The 20490-nt window shown below is 41.4% G+C and overlaps 1 protein-coding gene across 20 annotated transcripts in view; it reads right to left on the bottom strand.

Moving 5' to 3' along the window:
- FUT10 (fucosyltransferase 10) overlaps window positions 1-20490 on the bottom strand; it is a 259413-nt gene that overhangs the window by 174844 nt on the left and 64079 nt on the right. For 13 of the 20 annotated variants that reach the window (XR_014258323.1, XR_014258325.1, XM_082444652.1 and 10 more), the window contains one exon: window positions 12154-12989. The exons of the other annotated variants lie outside the window; for them this stretch is intronic. Coding sequence is in view for 11 of the 13 variants with exons in the window: in XM_082444652.1 (XP_082300778.1) it covers window positions 12154-12989 (836 nt within the window). In the remaining 2 variants the exon portion in view is untranslated. The remainder of the gene's footprint in view (window positions 1-12153; window positions 12990-20490) is intronic. 20 annotated transcript variants of the gene reach the window in all.

Below are 20490 nucleotides of genomic sequence, written 5' to 3'. Positions count from 1 at the left end.
GTGGTTTATGTCAAAGAGTGTTTTTCTTATGTTTTCCTCTAAGAGTTTTATAGTGTTCGGGCCTTGAGTCTTTAATCCATTTGGAGTTTATTTTTGTGTATGGTGTTAGGGAGTGTTCTAATTTCATTCTTTTAAATGTAGCTGTCCAGTTTTCCCAGCACCACTTATTGAAGAGGCTGTCTTTTCTCCATTGTATGTTCTTGCCTCCTTTGTCATAAATTAGGTGCCCATATGTGCGTGGGTTTAACTCGGGGCATTCTATTCTGTACCATTGATCTATATTTCTGTTTTTGTGTCAGTACCATACTGTCTTGATTACTGTAACTTTGTGGTATAGTTTGAAGTCGGGGAGCCTGATTCCTCCAACTCCGTTTTTCTTTCTCAAGATTACTTTGGGTATTCGGGGTCTTGTGTGTTTCCATACAAATTGTAAAATTTTTTGTTCTAATTCTGTGAAGAATGCCATTGGTAGTTTGATAGGGATTGCACTGAATCTGTAGATAGCTTTGGGTACTATAGTCATTTTCACAATATTGATTCTTCCAATCCAAGAACATGGTATATCTCTCCATCTGTTTATGTCATCTTTGATTTCTTTCATCAATGTTTTATAGCTTTCTGAGTACAAGTCTTTTGCCTCCTTAGACAGGATTATTCCTAGGTATTTTATTCTTTTTGTTGCAATGGTAAATGGGAGTGTTTCCTTAATTTCTCTTTCTGATTTTTCATTGTTGGTGTATAGGAATGCCAGAGATTTCTGTGCATTAATTCTGTATCCTGCAACCTTACCAAATTCACTGATTAGTTCTAGTAGTTTTCTGGTGGCATCTTTAGGATTTTCTATGTATAGTATCATGTCATCAGCAAACAGTGACAGTTTTACTTTTTCTTTTCCAATTTGTATTCCTTTTATTTCTTTTTCTTCTCTGATTGCTGTGGCTAGGACTTCCAAAACTATGTTGAATAAGAGTGGCGAGAGTGGACATCTTTGTCTTGTTCCTAATCGTAGAGGAAATGCTTTCAGTTTTTCACCACTGAGTATGATGCTTGCAGTGGGTTTGTCATATACGGCCTTTATTATGTTGAGGTAGGTTCCCTCTATGCTCATTTTCTGGAGAGTTTTTATCATAAATGGGTGTTGAATTTTGTCAAAAGCTTTTTCTGCATCTACTGAGATGATCATATGGTTTTTATCCTTTATTTGTTAATATGGTGTATCACATTGATTGATTTGCATATACTGAAGAATCCTTGCATCACTGGGATAAGCCCCACTTGATCATTTTGTATGATCCTTTTAATGTGCTGTTGGATTCTGTTTGCTAGTATTTTGTTCAAGACTTTTGCATCTATGTTCATCAGTGATATTGGTCTATAATTTTCTTTTTTTGTGATATCTTTGTCTGGTTTTGGTATCAGGGTGATGGTGGCTTCGTAGAATGAATTTGGGAGTGTTGCTCCCTCTGCAATTTTTTGGAAGAGTTTGAGAAGGACTGGTGTTAGCGCTTCTCTAAATGTTTGATAGAAGTCACCTGTGAAGCTATCTGGTCCTAGACTTTTGTTTGTTGCAAGAGTTTTCATTACGGTTTCAATGTCATTACTTGTGATAGGTCTGTTTATATTTTCTAATTCGTCCTGGTTCAGTCTTGGAAAATTGTACCTTTCCAAGACTTTGTCCATTTCTTCGTGGTTTTCCATTTTATTGGCATATAGTTGTTTGTAGTAGTCTCTTATAACCCTCTGTATTTCTGCAGTGTCAGTTGTGATTTCTCCTTTTTCATTTCTAATTTTATTGATTTGCATCCTCTCCCTTTTTTTCTTGATGAGTCTGGCTAAGGGCTTATCAATTTTGTTTATCTTCTCAAAGAACCAGCTTTTAGTTTTATTGATCTTTGCTATTGTTTTCTTCATTTCTATTTCATTTATTTCTGCTCTGATCTTTTATGATTTCTTTCCTTCTACTGACTTTGGGTTTTCTTTGTTCTTCTTTCTCTAATTGTTTTAAGTGTAGGGTTTGATTGTTTATTTGAGGTTTTTCTTGTTTCTTGAGGTGAGATTGTATTACTATAAACTGACCTCTTAGAACTGCTTTTGCTGTGTCCCATAGGTTTTGGGTCATCGTGTTTTCATTATCATTTGTTTCTAAGTATTTTTTACTTCTTCTTTGACTTCTTCAGTGATCTCTTAGTTATTTAGTAGTGCACTGTTTAGCCTCCATGTATTTGTGTTTTTTACAGTTTTTTTCCTGTAATTGATTTCCAATCTCATAGCATTGTGGTCAGAAAAGATGCTTGATACGATTTCAATTTTCTTAAATTTTCTGAGGCTTGATTTGTGACCCAAGATGTCATCTATCCTGGAGAATGTTCCATGTGCACTTGAGAAGAAAGTGTATTCTGCCACTTTTGGGTGGAATGTTCTATAAATATCAATTAGATCTATCTGCTCTATTGTGTCACTTAAAGCTTTTGTTTCCTTATTTATTTTCTGTTTGGATGATCTGTCCATTGGTGTAAGTGGGGTGTTAAAGTCCCCTACTATTATTGTGTTACTGTTGATTTCTCCTTTCATGGTTGTTAGCATGTATCAAGGTGCTCCTATGTTGTGTACATAAACATTTATAATTGTTATAGCTTCTTCTTGGATTGATCCTTTGATCATTATGTAGTGTCCCTCCTTATCTCTTGTAACAGTCTTTATTTTAAAGTCTATTTTACCTGATACGAGTATTGCTACTCCAGCTCTCTTCTGATTTCCATTTGCATGGAATATCTTTTTCCATCCCTTCATTTTCAGTCTGTATGTGTCCCTAGGTCTGAAGTGGGTCTCTTGTAGACGGCATATATATGGGTCTTGTTTTTGTATCCATTCAGCCAGTCTGTGTCTTTCTGTTGGGGCATTTAATCCATTTACATTCAAGGTGATTATCAATATGTATGTTCATATTACCATTTTCTTAATTGTTTTGGGTTTGTTTTTGTGGGTCTTTTTCTTCTCTTGTGTTTCCCACTTAGAGAAGTTTCTTTAGCATTTGTTGTAAAGCTGGTTTTGTGGTGCTGAATTCTCTTAGCTTTTGCTTGTCTGAAAAGCTTTTGACTTCTCCAACGAATCTGAATGAGATCCTTGCTGGGCAGAGTAATCTTGGTTGTAGGTTTTTCTCTTTCATCACTTTAAATATGTCCTGCCACTCCCTTGTTGCTTTCAATATTTTTTCTTTGAATTTAATTTTTGTTAGTTTGATTAATTAATATGTGTCTTGGTGTGTTTTTTCTTGAGTTTATTCTTTATGGGACTCTCTGCTCTTCCTGGACTTGGGTGATTATTTCCTTTCCCATGTTAGGGAAGTTTTCAACTATAATCTCTTCAAATATTTTCTCAGATCTCTCTTTTTCTCTTCTTCTTCTGGGACCCCTATAATTCGAACGTTGCTGAGTTTAATGTTGTCCCAGAGGTCTCTGAGATTGTCTTCAATTCTTTTCATTCTTTTTTCTTTATTCTGCTCCTCGGCAGTTATTTCCACCGTTTTGTCTTCCAGCTCACTTATTTGTTCTTCCTCAGTTATTCTGTTATTGATTCCTTCTAGTGTATTTTTCATTTCAGTTATTGTGTTGTTCATCTCTGTTTGTTTGTTCTTTAGTTCTTCTAGATCTTTGTTAAACATTTTTTGAATTTTCTCAATCCGTACCTCCATTCTATTTCTGAGATTCTGGATCTTCTTTACTATCATTACTCTGAATTCTTTTTCAGGCAGATTGCCTATTTCCTCTTCATTTATTTGGTCTTGTAGGTTTTTACCTTGCTCCTTCATCTGTGACATATTTTTTTGCCATCTCATTCTTTTTTCTTTTTTTTTAACGAGTGGGATTGTGTTCCTGTCTTACTGGTTGTTTGGCCTGAGGCTTCCAACACTGGAGTTTGTAGGTTATTAGGTAGAGCTGGGTCTTGGCGCTGAGATGAGGAACTCCATGAGACCTCACTCTGATGAATATTCCCTGGGGTCTGAGGTTCTCTGTTAGTCCAGTGGTTTGGACTTGGAGCTCCCACCGCAGGAGCTTCAGCCCGACCCCAGACTCGTGAACCAAGGTCCCGCAAGCCATCTGGGGCAGCAAAATGATAAATAAATAAAATAACAATGTCAAAAATAAAATTAGACTGGGAAACTTACAGATATGTTAGGAAGAATATAAAAATAAAAATATAGATGAATCAACAACCGGAAGGTACATCACTACCACAGTAGTAAAAAAGAGGAGGAGAGAAAAGGAAAAAACAAAAAAACGGGGGGAGAAAGGCCTTGGCTGTGGAGGGCAGGGCATAAGCAAGGGTGAGGTTTGGGCAGTGGGAGGGGCCTATGCTCAGGACCCACAGGGCTGGAAAAGGCCCTGGGGGCTGTGGGAGGTGGGGCTTAGTCTCAAGGAACAGAAGGGGCCCAGCTGTGCTCCCCACCCCTGGTCTCAGAGGGCGGGGGACCTCACCTGGGAGCCCAGCAAGCTTCCTCAGCTCAAAAGGGCAGGGCAAATGCCCTCCGATCCTCTCCTGCTCCTCCCAGATGGCTCCTCCCACCTGCCTCTCCTGATCTCCCTGGCCTCCCTCCTTTGCCCCCAGGACCCATGAGGCCTGGATGGGGCTTTGGAGGGGGGGTACTGGCTTGGGAGCTCAGCAGGCTCCCCAGCCCAAGTGGGCAGGGCAATCGCCCTCCGCTCCTCTCTCGCTCTTCCCGGAGAGTCCCTCCTGCCTGCCTCTCCTGATCTCCCCGGCCTCAAGGGCACTGATCCTGTCTGGCCTCCACTTCTCCTACCCCTTCAGTCCCCCTGTGTCCTACCAGTTCATTTTGGGGTTCCTCCCATCTCCCTGGGCGTCAGTCTCCCACCAGCAGCCGGCAGGCACCCTAGTTGTGAGGAGACGCTAACTCTCCGTCTTCCCACACCACCATTTGTGCTTTGTTTATTTTAAATACAAATAGGAAATCTCTAAATTGTCTTGTCTTCTAGAAGCATGGCATACTGCATATTTCCTTTTTCTTAGAAATCCTCTCCATTTTCATACCTTATTTATAATTCTAACTTCAAAAGATCATCCAAGCTATTTACATCATATTTAATCTTTAAGAAGAAAAATTTTGACCTGAGGTATGTCTATTGGATGACTTTTAAGAGCTGACATTTATGATACAGGAAGAATAGGTCGTATACTCAGTAGGTATTAGATAAAAGTGTGTTCAAAGAAAAAAATGCAAAGCAGCTCTTTCTCTCCTGGCAGCTGTTCATTTGATAACTTAGGATTATTACTCCTGGTGGTGATTCAGTACCATCACTAAAATGACAGGAAGGAGTTTTTTATTAAGGCATAAATTCACAAGGACAAACAAAATAATGGAGACAACAGCAACAAATTTTTGGAACTTGCCATTTGGTGGCAAATGACTCAGTTGACCTGAGAAAGCTGAGTTCTAAAAAGCAGTGGGAAAGCAGTAAAGCAACTCAGTCTACAATGCAGAGTTCTCAAGATATTAGGAATTTGGTGGCATAAAGAATCTCTGAAAACGGGTAAAAAGATGGGACTAAAACCAGAGAGCTGCTTGTCATTTTTGGTAAGAAGCAATTAAAACGCCAGATCATCACTCTGCACAAACAGGAAACGGGTGTTCCCCACCCCAGAAAAATCAGAGGTGTATCCTCCAATGAAAGTTGAACAGTGGGTCTCTAGACTGGGGGAGAGTGGACACAGATGAGGGTAAGGACGCTGTACTCTAGCTGACACCTCTTCTGTACCTGAACCTCTTATCCTCACCTGTCTCTTGTTCCCGCTGTGTAGGGCTCTAACCAACTGGGCACCTCACCTCCTCCCATGTGACTCAACTTCCTTTCCTGAGATTTAACCATTGAAATCATTGTGAAACTCTTCTCAGCACCCATATCACACATGTACAACCTGAAAGTGAGGAGGAGCTAAGCCCAGTGGGGCAAACTTTTGATCAAAGGGAAACTGGAGCAATGGATAAATTCTCTCCCCTTCTTTACCTTAAAGGAATGGTCCTGAGATACAGTAAATGCTTCTCGGGGTGGGGCCCCAAGGATTAACCAATGCATCCCACTTAGAGGCACTCAGTTCAGTAAATTCTCAAACTGGCTCTCGTTCCTTCACTGCTTCACTCACCCGTTCCTCACTCCCCCTTTCTAGGACTGTACCCCCAGTCAAACCAAAGCACAAATGTCTCTGCTTCCATTTCCATTTTCTGTGTTTAAATAGTTGGTACCAGAAGTGGTCCTAGAGAGTATTATTCACCTGATGGCAATAAGGTCCCACTGCCAATAGTAAATTACCAATAAAATTAATAAGGCTGTAAACTGTTCATCATCAGCACTCAGCACATAAGTGAGAAAGGAGTCCCTGCTCAGAGAGGAAATAGCTTATATGCCAAAAGGACCTGAAGGACCTGGTTAGGATGTACAGGCAAGAATTGGGGCATGTGTAAGAGTGTATCTTGAGGTAGTGTATCTTGAGGGTGGGAGGAATATAAGGCTAAACAGGGCATTATGGACCTGGAGGGACTCACTTATGACATGGAACTCAATGTTCTGGCAATGTTCTGAAGCTGGTCCTAATAGCTTGTTGACTGGTTCTTTAAAACTTAGACATGATGACAGTCTACTATAAATGAGATAGAGATGCTTGTGGATGGGCATTAACATAAAAAGTTGACTGGAACAGCTCTGATCTGCTATACAGATACCAAATTCAGCAAGGCAGCTGCAGTTGGGTCTACTGTCAAGTTAAGTAAATGGTCATCCCCCACCGTTTTCCATGATTTATCTTGTTTTTGTCAGTGGTCAGAAAGGTAAATTAAATGTGGGGGGCAGATATGATGGGCCCATCATAAATCCCATCATAGAGTATGCCTAGTCAGTGCAGTAGAGGAAAAAGGAAGAAATAAAAGACAGATTGAGGGGGACAGGGGAAGAGTAAAATTGTCTTTATTTGTAAATGACATGATCATTTACATAGAAAAATCCTAGGAATTCAAAAAAAACAAAAAAAGATACCAGAACTAATCAGTGAGTTTAACAAGGTTGCAGTATACGAGGTCAAACATACAAAATCAATTTTATTTCTATATACTAGCAACGAACAATTGGAAAATAAAGTTTTTTTTAAAAAAAATACCACTTACTGTGGTATCCAAAAATGTGAACTTCTTAGGGATAAATTTGACCAAAGAGTTATAAAACTTGTACACCAGAAACTACAAAACACTGTTTAAAGAAATTAAAAAGACCTAAATAAATGAACAAATATATCATGCTTATTGATTAAATGTCTCTATATTGTTGTCAATTCTCCCCAAATTGACATATAGATTCAACAAAATCCCATGAAAATCCCATCAAGGATTTTTGTAGAAACTGACAAAATGAATCTAAAATTTATGTGGAAAAGCAAAAGACCGAAAATAGTGAAAATAATTTTGAAAAAGAACAAAGTTGGAAGATTAACACTACCTCATTTCAAGACTTATTAAAAAGCAACAGTACTCAGATATAGATATACTGATCAGCACAGAAACTGACCCATGCATATATGGCCAATTGATTTTTTAAAAAAGAAGCCAAGGTAATTCAATCAGGAAAGAATAATCTTTCCAGCAAATGAGGCTGATACAATTGGATATCCAAATAAACAAACCTCAACTCTTACATCACACCACAACACAAAAATTAACTCTAAGTGGATCATAGACCTAAATGTAAAAGTTAAAACAGCAAAACTTCTAGAAGAAAACAGAAGCAAATCTTAGAGACCCTGGGTTAGACAAAGATTTTTTTAAACAAGCCACAAAAAGCACAAGCTATAAAAGAAAAAATTTACGAGCTGGACTTCAACAAAATTAAAAACTTTACACTCCTATAGACACTATTAAGAAAATGAAAAGACAACCCACAGACTGAAAGAAAACATTTGTTAATTTTATAATTGACAAATGACTTGTATTCACAGTGTATAAAGAATTCTTACAAGTCAAGAATAACAAGTCAAACAACTCAGTTTTTAAAAAATGAGCAAAAGACTTAAAGAGATATATCACAAAAGAAGATATTGACAGCAAATAAGCCATCAAAAGATATTCAACATCATTAGTTATTAAGAAAATGTAAATTAAACCGCAGTGAGATACACTATACACCCACTAGAAAGGCAAAAATTAGAAGACTGACCACACACCAACTGTTAATGAATGAACTCTCATACAATGCTGGCAGGAATATAAGATGGAGAAACTCTAGAAAATAAATTAGTAGTTTCTCAAAATGTTAAACGGACATCTACCATATGACCTAGCCAATCCACTCCTAGGTATTTACGGAAGAGAAGTGAAAGCATATATCCATACAAAGATCTGTACATGAATGTTCACAGCAGCTTTATTTGTAATAGCCAAAAACTGGAAACAGGTGCATGGATAAGCAAATTTTGGTATATCCAAACTTCAGCAATATAGAGAAATGGACTCTTGATACACACAGAATTGTGGATAAACGTCAACATTATCATGCAGGATGAAAGAAGCCAGACACAAAAGAATACACACTACATGATTCCATTTATACAAAATTCTAGAAAGCTGCCTTGGCTTCTTTGTCAAAAGTGACAAAAAGCAGATGAGTGGTTGCCTGAAGAAGCGGGTGGAAAAGGGATAGATTACAAACAGACATGAGGAAACGTTTAGGGGAGAATAGAAATGTCTGTCGTCTTGACTGAGGTGATGGTTTCACAGGTGTTCGCACATGTAATAACTAATTCAACTGCAAACTTTAAATATATGCAGTTTATTGTACATCAGTTATACCTCAATAAAGCTAATTTTTTTAAGTTTACCCCAATTCTGTAAAGTTATACTCCTGATTATTCCATGTTGTCTCCCCTATTAAAGCCTCTTTGAGGACAGGATCATGTATCAATAAATGTTCTTTAACTAACATTAACTCCTGGGTTGGTCTCTTCAATACTGAAAGACTTTCCCCTACATAAATCAAGCAAACGACACTGAGAATAGGCCCACTCAGATTCACTAGGTGTGAGGAACAGATTCAAGATGGCCCCATGATATCCACACCTCCTGGTATTCACACCCTTGTGTTATCCCCTCCCCTCGAGTGTGGGTGTTACTTGTCACTTGCCTCTAACCAACAGAGTATGCCAAAGGTGAGAGGATGTATGTGATTACATGTATGTGGTTACACTCACGAGACTGTAGCACTGGTCTTGGCATCTCCCCCTCCCTTGCTGGCTTTGAGGAAGCAAGCAGCCATGTGGGGGAAGCACAGGACAGGGAACTGCGGGTGGCCTCTAGGAGCTGAGGGCAACCTACAGCCTACAGCCAGCAGGAAACTGAAGCCCTCCGTCCTACAACCTCAAGAAACTGAATCTGCCAACAAGCATGTGAGTTTGAAAGCAGACCTGTCCCCAGTTAATAAGCCTCTAGATGAGAACCCAGCCCTGACTGACACTTTGATTGCAGCCTTCCAGAGAACCCAGGTAAGCCACGACCAGAATCCTAACCCACAGAGACTGTGAAATAACAAAAGTTTGTTGCTTTATGCCACTAAGTTTGTGGCACTATTGTTTAAACAGCAGTAGATAACTAATACACTAGGCTTGTACGTTTATGAGAGGAGGAAGCAGAATAGAGGAAGGGGAAATGCATTGAATATTCTAATAGTGTTTTCTACATCTAAATACCATGATTTAAACTACTATCAATTGTAAGATAAAAAATAATCAGAGTTGAGGAGATCAAATTATTTCTTTCAGTTTTTATTTGTCTGAAAGAGAAAAAGTGAAGAAACATTTACGTAGCTTACTTTAAGGCATACCCTATATATAAGCTGTAACAAATCTTACAAACACAAATGAAAACAGCTGGCCTAATACCGTTTAATTTACTTTCATGGTATGTTTTGTTCTGCTTTTCAATAATGAGCACATTTGCATTTGAGAATTGCACCAAGTTCTCTGAAATGCAAGCAAAGCCGTCCAGTCACCTCCACTGACCACCTCTCTGGGAGGAGAAGAGTATGCTGGAGGACGGCTTACTCTGTTTCTCCTCAAAGACTCCAGAGAGAAGGACGTTCAACTACACCACCTTTAGGCACTCTGAAATACCACAACCAGACAGCTGGTTCTGTGGGAAATGCATGAATGTATGTATCCTCCTATATCTTTGAAAAAGCTATTGCCCAATGTCACTACACCCTCTTTTCCAGTCCCCAGTAATCATCCCAATAGGGTTTCTGTGAGATGCGGGAGCAGTTAGGGTTTGGGTGCTTCTTTCAGTTTTCTGTGAATATAATCTCCAACATCGAAAAGGATCGTGAAAATAAGCCCAGGCAAATCTTCATCCTCAGAAGTTCTGTTTTCTGCCTTGATATATTTTCAGAATCAATAATTGGTAAAGCATGGGCAATTAATGTGGTCTCTACTTTCTCATGTGTTTTTTGCAGGGGCATGTGTGTGTGTGTGTGTGTGTGTGTGTGTGTGTGTGTGTGTGTGTGTTTTGGTTTTTGCTGTAAGGTGGCCCTATAAATTAGGTCATAAAGGAAGTCACTGGAAATCAGGATGCATTCCCTGAGAAGAATGATGTAATATTTAGTGTTCCTGTTGCTGACCAAGACGCTCAGCTTAAAATAAAGATTTTATGAATAAAACTTTGCTATAAGAAACCAGATAAAATAATTTAACTTCTCATAATTATTAAAATTAGGAAAATAATGTTTCACATATTTTAAATCTGTCTAAGCATATACATATGTAGCACACGAAAGCCTCATATAGTATGTGTTCAATACATTAAAATAATTCCACACACTGTTTATGTTTATGTTTGACCTGAAATTTCTATGCTAGCTAAAATAAACATTTAAATATTTAACAAAATTGTTTACCTTCAGAGAATTTAGATAAAACGTTATGTGTATATGGGAGTCAAGGAAATGGTGGGTGACAGCCAAGTAGGGCCATCTCATATTTTTCTAGATTTCAAAGGTAGTTGAAAGTAACCTTTTTCTTTCAACAAGTTTCCTTTTAATGAATTCGTTTCTCTATAAAGTGGAACCATTCCTGTCATAAATAATAAAGTAAGCAAATAAACATTAAGAGCATCTAGAGGGCTTCCCTGGTGGCGCAGTGGTTAAGAATCCGCCTGCCAATGCAGGGGACACGGGTTTGAGCCTTGGTCTGGGAAGATCCCACATGCCGCGGAGCAACTAAGCCCGTGCGCCACAACTACCGAGCCTGCGCTCTAGAGCCTGCGAGCCACAACTACTGAGCCTGCGTGCCACAACTACTGAGCCCACGTGTCTAGAGCCCGTGTTCCACAACAAGAGAAGCCACCGCAATGAGAAGCCCATGCACCGCAATGAAGAGTAGCCCCCGCTCCCCGCAACTAGAGAAAGCCCGCGCGCAGCAACGAAGACCCAACGCAGCCAAAAAATAAAAATTAATTAATTAGTTAATTTAAAAAAAAAAAGAGCATCTAGAATTTGAAGATGTTACTAAGAACTTTAATTTTAATAATTTAAGAAAAAGAAGTCTTTTAAGGGTTATCCCCGACATTAATTGAATATTCTCTTTATATTAATAAGCATGTGTGTGTACCAGACACAGAAAGAGCAGCACTCAGGGAGTGAGAGGAAGTGAGAGAGAGAGAGACAGAGAGAGAGAGGTTAATTGAGTGTGTATATGAAATGAAAATAAGTTTCAAAATGGCAGTCCATGGGGCATGAGCATAAGGGGTCTGGCATAAACCACAGCCTTGATGGAGAGGTTAAAGGACTGACCATGTGGATGAGATTCAGAACTTTCCATATTTTAAATTTTTTGGCCTTCTCCCTCCCCTGCAGCTTCCTTGTATTACTGCCCAGCACCTGCAGTATATTATCCTCCAGAAGAAACAATAAAGGAGAATTTAAGGCCTTCAGGAAGAGGGACAGGACTAGTAAACTTCATGACCATCCTCAAAGAATAGAAATGAAATAGTCACCTCTCTGATAGAAGTGAGGACCAGTGATGGGGCAGCTGCAATAGAATAATGCAGAGCAGCAGAGAACATCAAGACGGCCATCCCAGCACCTCTCTGCCAAACCCGGATTTGCTTACCTTTTCCTGGAGCCTAATGTTATCCCACACCTTGGTGCACACCATACACTCAAATGCGTCGATGTAGTTGTCCTGCTTGATGTCCTGCACCCCCCATTTCCGTTCCCTGAGAGCAGTGAGAAGTCGCTGATTCGAAATCTCACCCTTCAGCTTCCATTCTATGTAGGCCTGGTACAGTCTGTCGTCGTGATCCAGCTGTCTGATGTAACTTGCCAGTTCTCTAGGGTGAGAAAATTCTGATACCAGGATAGCACTTCTATTACTTGGAAGCCAGTCTGCGATGCTGGGTGATCCGTAATACACAGGGACAACCCCCAGTTTCAGAGGTCTCCAGAACTTCTCAGTGATGTAGTCATCGCAAACCGCATTCTCAAAAGCAAGGATAAACTTATACTGGGCAAGGATCCTATAAAAGTCACCAGCGTCCATAGAGGCTGGACCGTTCAGCTGCTGAGGGAGAGCTTTGTTTCGCAAACACTCACCATAAGAATCGACCTCAATGTACGTCATCAGCTCTCGAACGTAGCTGTCTCTGTCTGAGGGTGGGTCACAGTCGGACTGTACGTACACCAGAGGAGCGAGGCTTTTTCGAAGGTTGTTTTTGGACTGCAAGGGGACCAGGTATCGGAGTGACTTCAGGACTTCTGTGCCCTCCAGGTACTGGGTAGTTAGTGGCAGGTGGGAATGCCGGCTGAAGGTGGCCGTGTAGTTGAACAAGGTGATGACTGGCTGGTGAAAGAGCTTATAATTGTTTTTCGGAGACTCTTCATGAAAAAGGGCCCAGTCGTGATGGGCTTTCCGAGGCAGAGGTAAGCTATCTATGTTAAAGTCAGTACCTAGGAGAAGAAAAGACAATGTAGTGTGTCCAAAGAACTCTGGGGTTTAAGTTTGAGTCCACCTGGTAAGATTAGTATACAGAGAAGTTTGAGGCTATAAATAAGTAGCATATTACAGTGTCTGCAAAATGCCTGGCAGTCAATCATGAAGCTTCCACCCTAGAAACTGCTCAGGGAGAGAATCACCAAGGAAAGGGACCCCCCTCTCTCATTTTATGAAAAAGGAAATGGGAGAAGTGCCTATCCTGATTTTAAAGAATTTATTCCACTGCCTCCTGGCTTTTCTTCCAGAGGCATTGCCTAAGAGAGGGAAGGAGAAATGAAGAGACAGTTCTTAAAAAAGAAAAAGCAAGGGGCTTCCCTGGTGGCACAGTCGTTGAGAATCTGCCTGCCAATGCAGGGGACACGGGTTCGAGCCCTGGTCTGGGAATATCCCACATGCCACGGAGCAACTAGGCCCACGAGCCACAACTACTGAGCGTACGTGTCTGGAGCCTGTGCTCCGCAACAAGAGAGGCCGCGATAGTGAGAGGCCCGCGCACCGCGATGAAGAGTGGCCCCTGCTTGCCGCAACTAGAGAAAGCCCTCACACAGAAACAAAGACCCAACACAGCCAAAAATAATTAATTAATTAAAAAAAAAAAAAGAAAAGGAAAAGCAAGAGAAAGGAAGCCAAAAAGGGAAATGCAACCAGCTTGGCAGACTGATTAACTGAAAAAAAAGTGAAATCATGCAAAAGTAGCCAGAACAAATATACAGGAAAAAAATTTTTTTTAAAATCTAAAATGATCAATTTCAACAAAGCACAGCGAATCAACCTTAGTAAAAATCGTAGACAAGAGGCTTTTAAAGACTTAAGAGCTGATAATAGCACTATGTTACAGACTGCTACAGGATGGACATGAATTAACAAGCACATCAAGAAATAAAGAAGGCATAACAGGATTATAGTTATGAGTGATTCCAGCTTCCACAGGATTAATTGGGGAAATCTTTGAAACACGATAATGTGCAGACAGAAGTGATGGATATGGTAAGCCATTGTTTCCTGACTGTGTGGGTGGAGACCCAACCAGGAAGAAGTTATTTCTATAACTGAGAAAGAAGAATTAAGACAATATCACAATACGTAATACAGAATTTCTAAGGTGTTCCGGACACTGATGATTTTTTGGCTCCGTGATTTGATTTTTTAAATATAAGAAAATGGCACACACACAAAAATCCATCTTCCAGCATCCACTGGGGGAAAACACACCAAATAAATTCTTCCAGCATAATAAAACATATTCTCTGGTAGAATTCATAAAAATTAGTTATTTAATGCCAGTGCACACTCTCTCAAATAAATATATACTCTCTGGTGCCAACAGTACATCAGTGAGGAATCAGTTAATCAAGAAAGGCTTTTAAACAATTAAAAACCAAATAAAATTATGCTGGAAGATATATACTGAGCCCACAGAAACTGCTGGAGAAAGTACAGACTACTGTCTTGATAACAGGCTTTCATTTCTCAATGATCAGGAATGAAAGACTAACATCTAAAAATGGTCATATATTTGTTTACTTGGCATTTGCTACATTGGACCTTTAGCATCAAAAAAGAATTTCATCCACACACCTGAAGTGTAATGGCATGCAGAGCTGGATGGTCAGTAATGGTTAATGACCAAACATGGAGACATGGAAGAGAACTTGAGAGGAAAAGCAATTTATCACATTGAACTAGCTGCTGCTCATAAAGGTTCTAGGCTGGTCAAGTGGCCAACAATGGGAACTGAACCCATAAATTTGAGTTAGAACATAAAGCTTCCACCAAAGGCAGAGCAGAGAATCAAGGCCATCTGCCTGGAGCAGGAAGAACCAGAGTCCGGTCCATAGGAGTCAGAGGCAGGGATCCAGATGTAAGATTAGAGACTGCAGGGAATACGGTTAACACTAACGTGGGTCTAGAATTAACTGGGGGATCCAGCACAGGTGCCTTGAGACGGCCACACGAGTGGCTGTCTGCCGCTGTTATCTGGCACATGGGTGATTCTTAATCTGCCTTACCCTGTGGTTGCCACGGCAAAGATCCAAACTGCAGAGCAGAAAGACACAAAGCCGACCTCCAGTGTTTCAGAGAATGGAGAGGGCCTGCCTTTCATCAGTGTTTGGCTACATCAGTGAAGTATTATAAGAGGAACTAAAAATGGCTGTCGAGACCTTTTCAGGGCCAATATCTAGGTCCGTGTGTTGGTAATAGGAATGAGACTTGAAACTGGTACCAGTTATAATGAGCTTTTCATTCATTATAGCTAGAGGTGAGTCTTCCAGGCTCATTCAGCCAAGTTGCTACTGGAACTTTGATGTTGGGAAGAAGGAGGGAAGAGCATAAGGTCCCTCAAACGTGCAATCTGTAGTAGAAAAAAAGCCTGCAGAATCTAAGCAAGAAACACTTATTTATATTCATGCCCTAAAAACAAACACAGTTTTTTAAAAATGAGAGCTTGAGGTTCTCATACATCTGAATTCTGTTTCGTTTGTAGGAGTGGGACTATCTTTAATAGTGGGGGAATGCCTCTTTAATAGAGAAGAAAGTTTAAGGGACCTAACTTTCCAGAAACATTTCCCATTATTTGCTACTTTAAAAAGTATTTCCTAGTTACTTCCCTAAGGTACACACACACACACACACACACACACACACACACGATTTTAAAACAGGTTTTTCTTCCAAACTAAAATTCTCTGAGGAAGATTAAAAAACATATGTCATTTTGCCCAGCAAGCTCCTCTCCTAAACTTAGAGCTTCAGATGGTAAACACTTAAGAATCCTAAAATTAGAACCATAACAGACCTAAAATACTACTTTGAGGATATCACGGCCTAGAACGTGAGTGGTGATACTGAGCAGTTTCTGAAAGGTATCAGATGTGGCTCAGGAACCAGCTGACTTATCTAGCTCTGACTCCAGGGCAATGCCCACTATAACGAGAGTTGGAACTGGGGTCTTTAAAGAAATGTAAATCAGTTAAACTATGATAAATCCATAAAAATGCGACTAACTTGCGTATGATTGGTTCAGTAGTTTTATACAGCCATCTTCACTAGCTTTACGTTTAACAACTTCAGATTTAAACTTTCGTTTCTCTGGATTATTTTGTGTTTATTGAATACTGACAAATTCACTCGTTCCTTTAACAGCTGACAGATAGATCTTAAGCACTAAAGTGCACTGTAAAGGGAATTGCAACTTGGAGCACAAATGGAATAAAATTAATGCTGGCGAACGGTGTCAGATTGCTGACGATGGGGACTGAATCTGAAATGGCAGAGAAGCAGAGGAGCGACCATCCTTTATGATATGTTTATGTGCTCCCTTTCTTCTGCAGGGGCATATACTCTTCCTTTATGGTTCCCACACAAACTGGTAGAAGCAGAAGGCAACACATACTATTAACTCCACTCTATGAAGAAAGTTTAGTTTGAGTCATGTACCTGGAGTTAAAGATCCCCGGTGGGGACCAGAATTTTCAGACTGGCTAATGGCAAAGGACCAGAGAGATCACTGGCCCCGCTACAATGCTGATTCTGTTGAATAACTTACTCTTGGCACTCCCAAGACACTCATGGAAATATTACCCAGCTTAAACCCAGCCCACCTGGGAAGAGGCATGCCTTCACTCAGAAAAAAGGAATGCTCCCACACAATGTCCCCCAGAGGTCACCTGTTTCTAAAAAGAACCTCTACTGTAAAACGGTGTTTTTCCCATAAAATGTGATCCTGCAAAAATACCCCGATAGAGGAATCTAAAACTTTGGAGGAAAAACAATCTAGGCCAAGGGGCTGCCTCATGATATTATCATTTGCATAGTTCATTGCTATTTTTAAAGCCATTTCATGTGACTTTTCTTAACCAACCCACACAGCCCCATCAGGTCTATTTTCTCTAAGGTTCTGAGGGTTAACTAAAAATGCCACACAGGCACCTCTGCAGACAGCCTGGCTCTAGCCAATTCAAAGGGGCTCTGGCAGGAGCCCTAACTTCTAGACCCATATTCTTCCCTCTTCTCCCATCTTCTCTATTCATGAGTCCTTTCACCTGCCGCTTAATCAGTTCTACGTCACGTAGTCCTCTCTCAAGTATACATGTTCAACTAGGCGTCTGTCCATTCTACCCCTGGACGTGGAAATTTCTCAAGCCCCCTCACTGAGCGCATGCTGAGGGCCAGTCAATAACTTTGTAGTCCCCTTCCTAACAGTGTAGGGCCAGAGGCAGGAGTACAAAGAGAGTCCCGCCCACCATAGGCCTGAACGTTTAAAGGCTATAAATCAATCTAACACGCTGCTACATGTTTTACCCTTCTACCTTTACATACGTATAGATTCATGACGTTTTTAAATGTGCAAAGCAACGGTTCACACCAAATATGGATAACATCTATTCAAAATTAACATCATTCTCTGCCACAAACCATGATTCTCTTTGGGGCCTGGCACGGGGTGAGAAGAGGAGGGAGAGGATTCTTCCTCACTTGTTGGCTCACCCTCACCTAATCCCTCAAACCTTCCCCTCCATTCGCTCAGGACACCACGGAGGAAACACCCACACTTGCTCTCCCTCCTCGGGGACTTGCCCTCTGCCCCCACTGTCCAGCTGCCTCCTGAAGCTCTCCGGTGTGTTGTCTCTAAGGCTTCTCCACCACTGAAAGAGTCCCCACCAGACAACCTCCTCCCCACCTTTCAAGGCCCTCAAAGGACCCTGCAGCTGAAGGGCAGGTTCCATTCAGAACTCTCAGACCCCTCCAAGTTCCACGCTAGCATGCAGGTGTGCCTGTCCCCCATTCCTTCCACCCCTGGCTCTGTCCCACACCGTGCGGACCCTGTGCACGTGGACGCGGACACCTCATTCTGCAAGTCCAAGTTCTGTCCTGTGCCCTCTTCTCACTACGCCTCAAGCTCGGCTGGCCACCTCCCTGGCTGCAGAGCCCAGTTTCACCAAGGAATCAGGCTATGCTGGTCTAGGGAGAATGCCCCACCTTGAGGTCTGACCAAGTTCCTCACCCCACACACTCGACGGCTCAGTCCCCTGGCTGCCTTTAGCAAGAATCCTGTGGCCTTCCCTGGTGGCGCAGCGCTTAAGAATCCGCCTGCCAATGCAGGGGACGCGGGTTTGAGCCCTGGTCAGGGAACTAGATCCCACACATGCCGCAACTAAAAAGCCCGCCAACCACAACTAAGGAGCACATGTGCTGCAACTAAGGAGCCGGCAAGCCACAACTAAGGAGCACGCCTGCTGCAACTAATACCTGGTGCAACCAAATAAATAAATAAGTAAGAAAACAACTGAGTACTTTTTCCAAAGCAAGTCTACCCACCAGGTAGATACAGAACTGCCAAATCATTCCATCCCACTTAGCCTTTGAGCCATTTTTTGACCCTAGTTGGAAGCTATGACCTGGAAAAATAAACTTTCCTTAGAGTCTCTCCCTACCCAAGAGAGAAGACTCCAGAATAAAGCACTGTCCTCCAGGGGATTCTCTGGCGGTCCAGTGGTTAGGACTTGGAGCTTTCACTGCCAGGGCCCGGGTTCGATCCCTGGTTGGGGAACTAAGATCCTGCAAGCCATGCAATGAGGAAGGAAGGGAGGAAGGAAGGAAGGGAGGGAGGGAGGGAGAGAGGGAGAGAGGGAGAGAGGGAGGGAGGGAGGAAGAAAGAAAGGGAGAAAGGGAGAAAGAAGGGAAGGAAGGAGGGAAGAAAGAAGAAAGAAAGAAAGAAAGAAAGGAAGGAAGGAAGGAAGGAAGGAAGGAAGGAAGGAAGGAAAGAAGGAAGGAAGAAAGAAAGAAAGAAAGAGAGAGAGAAAGAAAGAAAGAAAGAAAGAAAGAAAGAAAGAAAGAAAGAAAGAAAAAACTGTCCTCCAAAGTTAATCATGTGTAGGATACTCTCAGCTTGATTTTCTAATATACACAGAAAATCTAATCTTGACCAAGGATTTTAGGTCCACATTAAGAATCCTTAGTAACATAATGAATAAATTATATTTTATAGGCCCAAGTTTAATACTGTAAACAAATAAAATGCACCCCTCCTATGGCAGTCAAAAAGAGAAAGACAGTAAATGCATAAAGCAAAGAACATAAATACTTTCCTATAATTGTTATTTTATTTAAATTTTTTCATCCAATTCCTCGTATAATAAATGCTCGATACACGAAATTTTATTGCACTAAAGAAACATAAAAGAACGACCAGAGGGTAGAGGGGAGGAGGAGGAGAAGAAAGATCATCCATGTTCCCAAAGAAAAGCAAGGTTTCACGTCGGGGTGTACGAGTGTCTGAGTGTGTATGAGTGTGCCAGTGTGTCAGTATGTGAGCGTGTGTAGGTAAGATTCAGATAAGAACATATTTACTACAACTCTTCAGTAGAGTCACAGCTAATATGGCTTGGAAAAAATTCACAGTGATAATAGTTTATGCTGTAATTGTTCATACTCAAAGAAAGATAAAAGTTGTCCCAAAACACACCCTATCCTATAGAGACTGTGGGCCCCAAAATCAGAAATGAAAATCCCCTCATACACTCTCGTCCTGACGCGGGAAGCCTAACAGGTGAGACGTCTTGCTTCGCGGCTCAGTATATCCCCCCCTGTCCCCCAAAGCTGCAGTGCCAACAAGTGAGCAGGTGTTTGGGAGCAAAAGTACAAGACATGGAGTGAGAAAATGAGGCTGCTCGGAGAGGGAGGTCATCACACAAAATCTGGGGGTTGATGGACGTGTTCAGGTAGGTGAGGTCACAGAGGTTTCAGCAGCCACAGCCGTCAGATGACCGTGTGCAGAAATGGCAGAGGAGAAGGATGCTTCTGTGAACTGGTGAGCTGCTGAACAAACAGGGTAGCCTACCCCAGATTTCTGGCTGATTTAAGAAATAAATGCCTTGATTGCTAAGCCACTTTTTTTTTATAAATAAATTAATTAATTAATTAATTTATTTTTGGCTGCGTTGGGACGTCATTGCAGTGCGCGGGCTTCTCACTGCGGTGGCTTCTTTTGCTGCGGAGCACAGGCTCTACGCGCGGGCTTAGTAGTTGTGGCTCGCGGGCTCTAGAGCGCGGGCTCAGTAGTTGTGGCGCACGGGCTTAGGTGCTCCATGGCATGTGGGATCTTCCCGGGCCAGGGCTTGAACCCGTGTCCCCTGCATTGGCAGGCGGATTCTTAACCACTGCGCCACCAGGGCAGTCCCTAAGCCACCTTTGGTCACGTTCTTCATACTTGCAGCCTGATCCATCTGAATGACGATGGTCTTAGTCTGTGGCCTAATGTTTGGGAAGTCTGCGTGTTGCTGTACTGAGAAGCGATCTTATAGATGAGACCCCGCTGCTCTTCTTCTAAAACAGGCTAAATTGCTACTGCCAGTGGACCTGGAGGAGGTGAATTCTTCTGCAGGAAGAGCTTTCCAAGTTGCCCAACCCCTCATTTCGTTGTTCCCTATCCGATTATCTCGTGGTCTATTGAAT

The sequence above is a fragment of the Balaenoptera physalus genome (genome assembly GCF_965194825.1).
Source record: "Balaenoptera physalus genome assembly, chromosome: 21".
Taxonomy (NCBI): Eukaryota; Metazoa; Chordata; class Mammalia; order Artiodactyla; family Balaenopteridae; genus Balaenoptera; species Balaenoptera physalus.
This window is presented reverse-complemented; position numbering and strand designations above follow the sequence as displayed.